Source organism: Diceros bicornis, chromosome 7, assembly GCF_020826845.1.
Source record: "Diceros bicornis minor isolate mBicDic1 chromosome 7, mDicBic1.mat.cur, whole genome shotgun sequence".
NCBI lineage: Eukaryota > Metazoa > Chordata > Mammalia > Perissodactyla > Rhinocerotidae > Diceros > Diceros bicornis.
Window position 1 is genome coordinate 52,839,047 of NC_080746.1, and position 13,844 is coordinate 52,852,890.

General features: G+C 44.9%; 1 protein-coding gene across 1 annotated transcript in view; it reads left to right on the forward strand.

Annotated features, from left to right (window-relative positions):
- TENM4 (teneurin transmembrane protein 4) overlaps window positions 1-13,844 on the forward strand; it is a 397,674-nt gene that overhangs the window by 314,971 nt on the left and 68,859 nt on the right. Inside the window, 1 exon segment of the mRNA XM_058545514.1 lies at window positions 10,385-10,504. Coding sequence (XP_058401497.1) covers window positions 10,385-10,504 — 120 coding nt within the window.

The following is a 13,844-nucleotide window of genomic DNA, read 5'->3' on the forward strand; positions in this document are numbered from 1 at the left end:
GACGGCTGTCACTAATAGCAAGAGTTAATGTTAGCATTAGCAATGGCGTTAGTATTCATATAGGTTTTAGTGTCACCATGAGAACTGGGAAGAAAACGATAATCTTACCCTGAAGCACGAGTGTAGTTACATCATTGATGCAAATGTCCTAGCACCATGGCAGACAGAGGTGAATGGACCTTTATCATCAGCCCTTTGTGGTAGAAGAGGAATCTTTGAGGCCAGAGAAAGCTCTTGGCTCAGCAGGGTAGGAACAGAGCCTGAGTCCTGGAGAACCTGAAATCCTAAGTGAGGGCTTTCTCCAGCAGGAATTCCAGCGTTTGTAAGTCAGGCACTTGCTGCATTTCCACCCAACACTGATAAATTTCAGGCACTAAGAAGTTAAAACATTGGAGAGTCACACATCACGTTATTGATGTTGTTCTCAATGGAGAATATAGGGTCAGGACTTACCAAACACCTCTGCAGTGAGGAACCAGCCCTCCAGTCTGATCCTGGAGGCATCAAGAGTTGGCTCTAAGTGAACTCCACAGTGAGGGGCTGTGATGTGGAGAGATGCTGCCTCTGGGCAGTATTCTAGCAGAGGATAGAGATCTTCCCACCTGCCTCCTCTGCCTTTGCCTCCTCCTCCCACCCCTACAGGGCCCTGTGACTCTCCCTGGTGGGTCTAACCTGTGGCCTCTGGGACCAACCCCAATCTGAGGAGAAGAGCTTAGAGCAATGCCGCCTGCTCAGCCTCAAGGCCCTCTACTGTTCCTGTCTGATCCTTTGCTTGCCAGCTCTGCCAAATGAGCTTCTGTTTCGTCCCAGAATCCCAGCCTCACTTTCTGTGCCTAAACTCCTGATATAAACAGCCTGGTACCCTTGCCACCCAAGGACTCAAGCCTTGCCTTCTCTTGCCAGATTCTCAGCCCTACCACATCTGGGTCTAGAGCTCCATCCATGCTCTGCTTAGGAATCTGGGCATTATTACCTGGTGACACATGAGACATCCACATCCAGCTGCCCCTGGGAGCTCCCTCACCAAGCCTGTTCCGCTGTCAGATCTTCCTCCTCTGTCCCTTGAATGACTGTTGCCCTTAAATGCCACCTGTCCATTGCTATACACCTCAGATCCAGCCTGCCAAGCTGGACTTTCTGCAGGCCTCTTCCTGTATCTCTGTCCAGCATCAGCCCCTACCCAGGAAGTGAGTCTAATTGTGGTCCATCCTAGTCTCCCCTTTCCCATGAAGCAGAGGAAGTCTCTCCTTTCCAGGTGAAGCAGGACCTGTCCTGTGCTCTGATAGGAAGACAGGACACACAGTCATGGAATGAACAGCACAAACCATCTCCTGAGAAATCTTAGAAGCAGGCTTCTGGCTACGTAGCACAGAGAACAGCCTTTCTAGACATGTACCACCCATTCCATGTCCCCAAGCACACTGACAGTGTTTCTGAGCCATGTCCCCCAGACCTGGACACTCCCATCACAGAGGGTTGGGAGCCTTGCTCCTCCAAAATGATCTCTACTGGCCAACCTCTCTCAGTCCTGCTTTTCATTTGCCACAACCAGTGGACTCACTTCTCTGCAAATATTGTGTTATGAACAGTGAAGGGCTCTGTTCTTGTGTGCACCTTTGTGATCCAGCAGAAAATATTCCAGAGGATTCCTGTGAGAGAGGGCTCAGCCCAAAGCATCAGCATTCAGCAGCCAGGATGCCCACAGGCTTGGGTGATCGAAGCCGCAGCCCGGGAGCTCATGCTCTCTGAGTGTCTGGAGGAGCTCAACAGCCACGTAAAGCTAGGAGGTCATAGAGCAGTGGCTTCTGTGCTCTGCAGGAGGCACAGCCTAAGGGCCCAGAAGATACTAGTAGTTCTAGGCCATGTTGTCATTGGATGCCCACAAGTGTTGTCAGGGCACCAGAGCAGAACTATTGGTGCCCCGGCCTTGATGGGTGATGGAGGGGAAGCTCTACCCATCTCTAGAGATCATGTACCTCACCTGTAAATGAGAGGCTTGGTCTCGGTCACCCCGAGGACCTTTCTAGCTTAAAAATTAGACTTCTCCTATTAATGTGAAAAAGTCTGTGGATTTCTTCCCCCTTCTCCCCAGACATACACACAACAGTCTGAGAGAAAAAGCTTTTTCTGTCATGAACTACTTCCCTGTGATGTTTATTCCACATACCCAGCAAGCCTCCGGTGGGTTCTAAATTGAGCCCAATTCCAAACGAAAGAACCAAAGTCAGGGTAGTTGGGCGGGGCCGGGTGCTTGATTCTCACTGTGGGAATGTTTGTATGTCATTCTGGAATGACTCGGTAGGCAGCTCTCCTTTTTATCCCGTACTAGCTTTGTTTCCAGATACAAGGATTTTTGAAAAGTCAAATTATATTCATTCCAGAATGTGAGTTTCTCAGATATACAGATTTTTATCTCATTTATTGTTAGTTATTTTACTGCTTTGAATACAATGGAAAATAAAACAGAAACTACAGGCACTGCCCTCCTGGAGTTTCCATAAGTAAGTAAGAAAATGCATGAATAAATATCTTCCCTACCACCCAGCAATGTGTGTAGCACATAGTAGGTGCTTGATTGAAGTTCCAATAACTGACCCTATTCTCATTTACCAGGCCTTTGTCTACGTTTCTTTTCCCTTAACCCATATATATCTATTTTTATATCTATTTTTACTTTGGGCTATGTGAAATAACAGTATTTGTATTTTTTCTGTCATCTTCTTCTGTCATTCATTTATGTGATATCCACTTATTTCTTTACTCAACCTTTATTGAATGCACACTACAGACCTACTCCTGTGCTAAGCACTGGCGTTATAGAGGTGAAAACGACGTGGTTGTTACCCTCAAAGAACTCGCAATCTAGAAAAGAAGATGAGGTGTTTGAACTAATGAGTACACTTTAGTGGGTTAAGTACATTGTGCTTCATTCGCCCAAAGAGGGAGTGACTTCTTATGACTTCTTTGTCCTTGGGAAATCAGGAAGAGCTTCCCTGACAGGCAGGCCTTCATGGAGAGGTTAGTAGGAATGGGGAGGAAGGATATTTGAGGCAGATGAACCGGCACAGACAAAGGCAGGGAGGCATAGAAATGCATGCCGAGACAAGGAAGTGAGAAGTAATTTCACGTGGCAGCAGCACAGGATGTGAGAATGGAAAAATGGGACATGAGCCTGAAGAGGCAGGCTAGGGCCAGATTCTGAAGGAACTTATGCACCAAGCTGAAGAGTTTGGACTTTATCTGGAGACAGTGGGGTAGTACAGAAAATAACCTGTTTGGCCAGAGTTACTGATGATGTGGTAGAAGAACAGTGATAAAGTTTGCGGAGTTGAGGATCTTAGATTTGCAAGGTGCCTCAAGAAAAGATCTGGCCCAACCCCCTCCCCTCCAATAAGTCAGGAACATTAAAAGTTAAGTTATTAGATCAAATTCTGTTGGTTTTGGCCTAAGGTCATTGAAAGATATGCATAGTAAACATAGGAAAATCCTTGAAATAAGTTATAAGAAATGAAGCACAACTAGAAGTTGGCTTTTGAAGATAATAATATATAGAACATTAGAGTTTATTTCATAAAAAGAAATCACAGATGCACACCATTGTAACTCCAGTGCAGTGCAGTGGTCCCAAGTGAGACGCCCAGTGTGGTCCATCAGGTACGGGAAGACCTTGTATTCCATACAAGGTCTTTGCTGTTTGCTCCCTTGGTCCCAATGTTCTTTGGTTATGTGTCTGGACCAGCACATGAGGTATGCTGAGAGAGATGGGGATCCACTCCTTAGAGAGGTAGACAGCGGACTTCTGGTTTATTCTAGTGTATTACACCATGACTGCAGTTTGTGTGTGTATGTGTGTGTGTGTGTGTGTGCAAAAATCTAATTTTAACCAAACTTACGTATAAAATGGTCCAGTGGCATAGAAACATTCTTGCAAAGTAACTACAGATTGAAGGTAATACAGTGTGAGACAAGAAAACAAGAAAATGGCAAAGCTGATACTCCTACTCCTAGTATAGTCTTCCTCAACTCCACTATGAAGTTAAAAACAATAATGATCATTCTCATCACATCTAACAGAAAGGTAACCAAGAGATTCAAAATTTTCAAGAATCTCACAAAAGTTAACCAAAAGATTCAAAATTATCAAGGAGACTGAAATATGCATTTTTATCCATTAAACCGTACACCAAAGGTATGTTATGCTTTCCAATATTAGCTAATGATGGTAGCACATGTGTACTATTTATTAATAAATATAAAGACATCCAAGGAGCCTGCTCAAAAATGTTTACAGAAAGGGTATGTAATAATGAAGAGTTTTAAGAGCCCTGCTCTGATGTTAACTCTGATTTTTGAGGCTGCTAAAACAGATTGAGATTCTCGATTATTTAGGTGTATGTCTGTGTCAGATGGTAAGTAGCTTGAGAGTTGAACTCCCGAGTTCCCTTGGATAATAAATGAGAAGTCCTTAATTTGAATCCTGGTTCCCCAGCAACTCTTGCAAGAATGGGCAAGTCCATTCCCTGTGTAGACTTTATTTCCTCACCACTACAATGAGAAGTTTGAAAGAGATGACCAGGATGGTCTCTTCTAACATGTCAGAACTAGTGGATCCCCAAGAATATGTATCCAGGTGGAAGATGTCAGGCTAGAAAAGCTGGTTAAGGAAACAGGCAGAGCACTGAGATGGAAATCTAGAAAGAGGCAGCAGCAGAGCAGCCCGCGTGGCCAGGCTGGAAAGAAGGTCTTAGAGGCTACAGAGTGGACAGGGTCAGGCTTTGACTGGGAACCCCTTTGATGGGGTAGTTTGACAGGCTGTGAAGTGAGGCTTCTCATTTAGGCCCAAGTAAGGTTCTTATAAGACGCTGGATAAAGTAGAGAAGGTGCTGGAAAGATCCCCAGTCAATCAGCATGAGTTAGCAGAAAACAGTGTAAGGGTTGGTACAGGTCAGGCATATAAATCTGTTTCAAGGATGTAACGCAAGGGAGTGATTTGCATAACCAATAGTAGCACAGAGTAGCAAATACTTTAAAGCAGAGAAAGGCTAAAGTTACTTTTTGCCACCGAGATCCCAAACGATTATTCCAGTCTCCTGAGTACTAGCTTCATTGGCTGTTTTCATTTAGTAACAAAAAAGTTAAAGCTGCCGTTTTTATCCCTTCACCTTCCTTTATCTGCTTGCGTAATATACATTGAATAACAAATATGATTTAATTTCTGATGTTCCTTTTTTACAGTTTTCAAAAAAGAGGTACAGATGAGGAGGCTATGGAATCAAAGTGGCAGGGCTGCAAGCTGAGGCAGTGGGGAATGTAGGGGGTCTCTAAGGGAAGGATGCAGTATGGGCTGAACAACTAGAAAGGCCCAGCCCCTCCAGCCCTCAGTTCCCTAGGCACGTCCCTGGCAAGGTCAAGTAGCTCCAAGTTCTCTGGCATCACCCCCACCTTCCGTTACAGAAACACATCAGTTCTTTAGTCATTCAATAAATAATTTATCAAAAGCTTACTCTGTGACGTGCGCTCAAATTCCAGGGCAAACGCCTGTTTTGGTGGAGGCTTTCTTTTGCCCATTCAGAATTGAGCATCGACCATGCTGAGTGCTAGGAATATAGCAGTGAGGGAGATGTGGTCCTGTCTTCAAGGAGCCCATGGTCTGCTGGGAGAAGGAGTGACAGCACTCAGAGCTTTTGCAGAGGCAGCCCAGAGGGGCGGGAGTGCTGGGGTACCGCTTGTTGAATGCTCCAGGTGGGTCCCGAGAGTGAGCGGGCGGTGTTCAGGTGAACAGTGTAGCTGGAAGGTTCCATATAGAGGGAACAATTCAGAGATAAGTATAAGCATTGTATGAGCTCCATTAAGATTCTGAAGCCATGTGTAGAAGGGCTACTTGAGCTGGGTTGGGTAGCACCAAATTAAAACCATTATACATTCTTAAACATGCGTTGGATTCCATATTACATCAGGTTGGGAGAAATTTCAGGCTGCGTGGACAGATGAGAGAGTGGAGGTTCAGAGAGGTTGGATGACTCTCCAAGGTCATACAGTTAGTTACCAGGGTCGGAACTAGGAACTGACTCCCTGCCCGGGGCTCTTTCCACCACACCCCTCCCTCTTCTCCCTGACTGACAGGTGAGGTTAGTTTCTTATGTGCTCAATCCTGTTTCCTGGTGGTTTAGTCTCTCCAACAGTTTCCTCTCTTGATCCCAGACCTAACCACTGTCCTCAGGAAGCAGTCAGGCAGATCTTGCCCCTCAATGGCGTCAGCAAGGGAGCCTCAGTCAGGCCCTGAGCGTCTGATTGGACTAATGCCAGCATGCTTGACATCCCCCCTTGGCCTGCTCCTTCCTGGCAGAGTTCACGCAGCCTAATTGCTTGTTTTGTATCCCAGCTGCCTGACATATGCCAAACCCATGTGTTGACTCACTGGTGTGAGAGACAACTACACTTGGGCATTTTCAATTTGGCTTGGGTGAGCTCCAGCCAGCAACTGGGGACTGTAATTCATGCATTTCTATAACCTCAGCACCTAGCACAGTGCATAGCTTATAGTAGGTGCCCAGTTTTTAAATTAAATTAGGGTGAATTTTATTGACTACAGGTGCATAACGCAATAGTAAGAGTAAGGACCTGGAAGTAAGAAGTCCCAGCTTTGAGTGTCAGCTCAGCCAATTGAGTTCTTTGCTGTATGACTCTGAGCAAGTTTTTTCTCTCTGAGTTTTAGTTACTTGATCATTTTTCACCTGACAAACACTCAAGGAGCAATATCCCGTGCTTACCCTAGCCACTGGAGATGTGGTCCCAGCCCTCCTGTAGCTCACACGTAAGCATGTAAGATAGCTATGTTAATGGAATGATATCATTATATGACAATCACCATTATGGAGAGGTACTTGGAAGGTTTAGAGGAGCCTAGAGGAGAGATGATTAATTGTGCCCGGAAGAGTTGGTAGCAGGCTCACTGAGGTGATGACAGCTTAGATGGGACTCTGAGGATGAGTAGAAAATAACACCCCAAAACTCCATTATGCCAGGACAGTGACCAAGGGAAAGCAAAACACGTCAAATATAGGACGAGTGGTAAGAGGATCGTCCGAGCCTCTGGGAAGCCAAGTTGGTGACAATGATTTGCCCCACGTTTTAGTGATTTCTCACAAAGGCGGTCTTCCATTATAGAATTTCACAGTCAAAGCAGCAACTATTTCTTAGGCACATTGACTGTTAGTTTGGGGTAACTGTTCCAGTGATATACAGAAGCCGGCTCATACCAGCTCACAAAAACTGATTATTCAATGTCCAGGAGTTCTGCAAGCTAGTTTTTAAACACAACTATTATTAAAAATTAAATTATTTAAAATTTAAATGAAATAAATTATACTAAAAACAGAGGTAAAAAATAATCAAAACTCATCACTTCTTAATTATTTTACTGTATTTTACTATTATCTTTGCTCTTGAGTTTATTTAGGACTATTGTATCTTTATGGTGGAATTGCTATATAATGGTGTCTTACTTTGCATCTCTTCCCAACTCTGGGTTCAGTGACATCTCATTGGTAGCATGAAATCAGCCATGGTGGAAGTATTTACACCAAAGAAATAGGAAATGCTATAAATTAAAGCTATTTTTCTTTTGAAAGCCAATTGTTAAATGTTTACCGGGTATATTACTGGTGGTATCCATAGAATAAATGGATGAAGAAAGAAAGCATTTGAAAGCCCAGCACCCACTTTTTTCCAAACCTCCCTGGACAAAAACAGATGGCAGAAGACACATTTCAGAGGCCTCCAAACAGCAGACTTCCCCATCTCTTTTGTTCCAAGGAAGGCTTTATGTTAAACTGGGTTTTCTTGACAACTGAAAATCATGGTCAAACAGAAGGAGGATGGAAGTGTTTTTCTCCAGGACTTAATTCCTGAGCCAAATGCCTGTTCTGGCAAGAGGATTCTGTGGCCTGTAGGGGTACAGGGAGTCAACTTAATCTTCTCCAGAATCCAAAGCAATCCACAGGAGCCTGGGCTAAAATTACATCTGCTCTGGCTTGCCGAAGTGGAGGCTACATGATAGCCAAATGGTGCTGATTTAATGTTTCCCAATTATCAGGTAATCCCCAAAGAGAGATAAATCAGAGGAGGCTGGCCCACATGTGTGTGAGGGGCAGCAGCCAGGGCAGCCCCAAAAAGAAAACCATCCCCAGAGGGCTGGTTATTGTCCAGGCAGAATCTGAAGGCACATATGTCAGGAGAAGGCTGGATGGTAGCCAGTACCAGGAGATGAGATCTGTTAGTAATTCTCTGGAAGGACAAAGTTCCAGCAATAAGAAATTCAATTTTCCTCCATTACAGAAAGCGTCTCTCAGTACCAGCTGAATACAATTGATGGAATAAATCTTTCCCATTAGCGGAGAGATAATTTCACGTAAATATATTGGGAGACCTTTGGAGCAGGACTGAGAGTCTTTGCTGAGCCTCACTCGCTTAACTTGTTTGCCATGTAATTGCATTTAGACCAAGGGCCTCGGAAGGAAATCACTGACTGAATTAGCATTAACCAGATTGTGTGTAGTGAGGTGAGGTGGGGTGGGGTGGGTGGGGGCGGGGAGCTTAATGCATTGTGGGTAGTTGTTCTTGCCTTCAGAAAGGACAAGCTGACACTAGTGAGACCAGCTGCTTACAAGCCTGGTGTTAATTGCTTTTCTCATCAAACAGAGAAAAGTTTATCACTCTAGGAAGGTAGAGATGTAGGTACCTAATAAAGCAGAGGCTGAGTTTGAGATCTTTTTTTATGAATGCCCATGGGCCTCATCAGTAGCTCTTCCCTAGGCCAGAAAAAAGCCTTTTGAACCAAGGTGAATGGAGAGAGTTGTCTGGACAGCAGCACCTGCCTCTTTGGCCTCAGATTTGTCTTGTCAACATGGAAAGTCTCCCCAGTGCCCTGATCCCTTAGGACATTGACCCAGCGAGCACCTTCATTTCCACCCATTGCTAGTGGTAAGCAGACCAGTCTAGAGTTGGACCCCAAGTTATGCGGCCTGGATACAAGGCCTGGGTCTGCCAGCACCTCCCTGTGTGGCTTGGGGCAAATAGCATCTCCTCTGTAGACCCCAGTTTCCTCTTCTTCTAGTAACTCAGCGATTTTCCAACTGGCTTTTCTCTGGCTTCCACAGAGACTAAGACTCCACATAGTTGCCCTCAGAATCACTCCAGGAGAGGAGGCCTCCATCTCTGCTTCATCTAGAGCAGATCTTATTTTTGTTTTATACTTTGGGGGTCCTTATAAAATGTCATCTGCCAGAAAGCTTCTGTAACTGAAATCTTTGAAAAAACCATCATTCTTGATGATCTCTACTTGTCCCACTTATTTACTCAATCTACCATTTTTTTAAACAATGACCTCATAGTTGTTAGGCATTTCCAGGCACTGCAGAGAGAAAGAAGGAAATAGACCTTGACCCTGCCCTCAAAGAGCTCAGGGTCTAGTGGAGAGGAGACACATGTGTAGTGTGGTAGGGTATCAAGGTTTTTGTGTCAGGTTTTGGAAAAGAGTGACCAGTTCTAATTAGGGCCATCAAGAAAGGCTTCAGGGAAGAGGTTTCATTTGAAGCTTGGTCTTAAAGGATAAGAGTGTAGAGAGAAGGGTGCAGGAATGACATTTGAGGCAGATGGAAGAACGTTGCACAGACACAGAGGCTTTAAACAACATTTGCCTGGCAAATTTGGGAAAAGCAGATGGTTTGTTGTCTGGGATATAGAGGGAAAGTGGGAGGGGGGATGTTGGGAGAGGTGACAGATCCTAGAACCCACTCCAAGGGGACGCTAGCATCTGCCCTTCTCCTGTTTCCAATGCCAGATGAGAGGAAGTACCCTCTCTCCTGTCCGCTTTCTTGTATGTCCACTTCCAATGAGACTACTAGTGTCAATAATAACCACTGCCATTTATGGAGTTTACTCTGTACCAGGATGAAAAAACAGAGACTCAAAGAGCTGTCACGTTGCTGTGCAAGTTTAGAGAGCTAGAAAGTGGCAGAGCTGGGATTCCAACCCAAGGCATGTGGCTCCAAATTCACACGCATAAGTACACTGTATAGCCTTCTCGGATCGGCTTATCTCCTTACAGCATAATAGAGTATCCTTAAAAAATAACGTCTGAGTGAGATATCTGAAAACGTCTCCCAATAATAATTCTTTAGAGGACATTTTGATGCCTTAAATTGAGGTGATATGAAAAAAAGAAGATTATTGTGCATCTTGAGCGAATACCATGAGCCCCTGGTTGACAAGATATGTCTGAGTGACCTGCCTTCTGTCTTCTGACCTCCAGGAGTTCCCTGCCAGCCAGGGTTCTGAGCATGAAAAGTAGATCATGTAATTATTCTCTCTTCTGTACCCGCAGGCATGCATGTGTCATTCGTGGTCAAGTGATGACATCAGATGGGACCCCGCTGGTTGGTGTGAACATCAGTTTCGTCAATAACCCTCTCTTTGGATACACGATCAGCAGGCAAGATGGCAGGTAGGAGACCTTTTGTGGGCCAGGGTTAGTGAAGGCCCTGCTCTTATGGTCTTGCCACATAGCTGCTGCTGGAATGACAACATGGAAAGAAGAAGGGACCTAGATTCAGAGGACCTGAATTCAGATGCCCAGCTCTGCAATTCAGTAGCTGTGTGGCCTTGTATCTGACTCTGGCCTAAACCCCTTTGACTATAAATTAACCAGTTTCTTCTCATTTGGTTCTCAGAGTAGGCATAAGGTATCTTATTCATATGCTCCTGCTCCATGGTTTATGAGATAAAACACTATCACATGGACCACTTTCTACAGACCAGACCACTCCAGAAGTCTTAGCATTCTTGCTGTGTGGTTGCCATCTGCAACCACCTAGGTCTGTGGAAGCCGCTGGGTGATGACAGAACTCTGACCTTTGGATCCCTGTGAGAACCATCACTGGAATGAAGTAAAGTTTCTTTAATCACTCTAACTCTCCCATTTGCTAGCTATGTGTTCTTGGACATGTCTCCTCACCTCTCCAGGCCTCAACTTCTTCATCTGTTAAATGGCCCTAATACTATTTCACAAGTTGGTTGTAAGGATTAGATTCAATGAGGACGGGGAGGCACCTTGCACATAGTAAGTATTTAATAAATGTTAGTTCCCTGCCCCACTCTGGTTCCTTACTTATTTCCAGGGTCTGGCACATAGTAAGTATACAATAAATATTAGCTGTTTATTAAAATTACAAATTATTAAACGATGAGAAGGTAATGATTACAATACAAGCAATGAAAATATTTTGGAGAAAAGGGTAGGGGAAAGAGGAAAGTGGAATATTTAGGCTGTCAGTGGTAACACGTCCTCTATTTTTAATAAAATCAGGTGATGGCAGTCCATCTGGCTAAGTGTAGGCCCATAAGGTTGATTTTCACTCTGTGTTGGAAATTATGCTCCAGGCTGATTGATTTTAGCACCTCTTTAATCCAATATCAGATGTGAACATGTCCCGGCCGAGGTGATAATGAAGTAAAGGCTCATCTATTTGTAGACATGTGTGCCTCTTAGACAGGGTTGGCAAGCTTGGCGTGGGGAGACCTCTCCCCCCTCCTCTCACTCCCTGTGAATAGGAAGGGACCCAGATGGAAGAGGCTGGTGGCCAGTCTCCAGGGGTAACCTGTCCAGGCCACCGCTCCCTGCCCCACACACGTTCTGTCCCAGGAAGCACCTCTGTGCAGACTTCCACTGCAACATGGAGGCATCTCCTTCCCCATGTTCTGTCTTCCAGCTCAGGCTGCCTGCTTTATGGAAATGGCAGATGTGAGCATCCTAGGCAACAGGTATTCTGACTACATTATTACCTGCTGTGAAACGGTCATCAAAAAGGAGCCATGAGGACTGCTCTATTTTTTGCCAAGAAGCTTGTCTGTCATTCATGTGAGGTGGGAAATCATCAGTCCTTTGCCCTGCTGTGCTTGGTTAGGCTGGGTCCACAAAACGCACTAGAGTCCTGTAAGTTTGGTGGCCCTTGGGAAAAGCCCACTTCAGCACCTCTAGGCCTCGATTCCTCCTGTTTGTGCTGCCTCTGCAATGTCTACTGCCCCTTGAGAGCATGGGGGTCCTGGGAGGTGAGTATCAGCCATATTTCCTGCATCAGCCTGCTAAATTACATCATATAGCCAGAGTTGCTACAACTTAGAGCTTGAGTTTCAGAACAATTCTTACCAATGCACTATGGGGCTTAAATTCTCTTCCCAACTTAGACACTGCATAATGTATGAGAAAGTCAGTACTTATTCTCTAAGTGTCTGAAGATCCCTGTTTGTTAAATGCAAGTGGGTAGCATCTTGCCCATTTCCCTCCCCCTCGTCCCTGAATCACCTTCTTTCTTACCTCTAATACCCCAGAAGAAACTGTGAGGCTAGAGATATTGTCTGGAGATAATAGTCTATGCAAGTCCAAGACCATGTCTGTCTCATCTTTGTGTTCCTCACTTTCCAGGCAGGCACTATGATTCTCGCCCTCGGCCAGCTCCTCCTCTGCACACACTCACACACCATGCTGAAGTACCAGCCATCAAGTCTTAACAAGAGCTCATAAACAGAAGACAATAGCAGAGAAGTTAGCCAAAGATATCATTAAAAAGATGGAAAATAGAAGTCATGAAGAAAAATTTAAAAGGAATAGCAGACAAGAGAAGCAGTTCAGGCTCGTTGAATTGAAAAATGGGATTATACAGAGCCTGATGCCCAGAGAACAGGGCCCTGTGCTTTTCCCATCCATTATCCCATGTATCTAATTAATAACCCTGCCAAGTGATTATGATCATCAGCTTCATTTTACACAAGGAGAGTGAGGCTCAGACAGGTGATGTAACTCACCTGTGGAGTAAGGAGCAGTGCTTGGACTGGCCCTACGCTGTTTGGGCCTTGACTGAGAACCAGGCCTTCCCTTTAGGGTCAGATTCATACTCGTGTCCACAACAAAGTTTCCATCCAGATGAGCAGGCCTGGCTCTTGGCAAGAGCCAGTTACACCCAGCTCTTGGCAAGGCCAGCTGCCCTAGCTTGCACACAGCCTTGAGAATATGTCTTTTCATGTTTGTCTTCACTCCCTCTCCACATTCATCCTCTCATGAAGAGAGCTCATAAGTCAGGCCAGAATTCTGTTTGACAGTTAAAAATGTTCTGTCCAAGTACAGATGCTATTCAGTTCTGTGGGTACTGAATTCAGTACTCTGGGTATTTCCCCTAAACCGTGGATATTCTCCTAGAAAGCCAAAACCTGAACTCTTAGTTCAAAGGAACACCTTCCTGATATTTTTCTATCAGTAGTTGTCAAAGGATGGTGGCACCCAACTTCCTCCACCCAAGTGTGGGCCTAGAAAGGGCTGAGTGAGAAGCAGACGAAGTGGGTGAAAAGCTTCTACAAAAGAGAGAAGAATCAGGTTTTGGAGCTTGGGGACCCGAATCTGGGGCCTGTGTCTACCAAGAACAAGATTTGGTACTAAGAACTAAGATTTGGTACTAAGTTCAATGCAAAATCCTTGCAGCTTCTAGAGGAGAGTAAAGCAAGCTAGATCAATGAGCCTAATCCCACAAGGTATATTTATCAGGGATAAAGCTTAGGTCCTACACTGGGGTCTCTAAAATGAACTGCACAGGTAAACATTGGGTTGACTTATAACAACAGCCAAAGCAAGAAGGAACTTAGAGTGTTTGGTGGACAGTCAGTTCAGAAGAAATTGACAGTGTCACTCATGCATTCATTCTATAATCTGTAACCATCAAGCACTGGGCTAGGTTCTGGAAAGACTGAGAGGAGTCAATGTCCCTGGGCCAGAGAGTTAAACGTGTGATTCCATT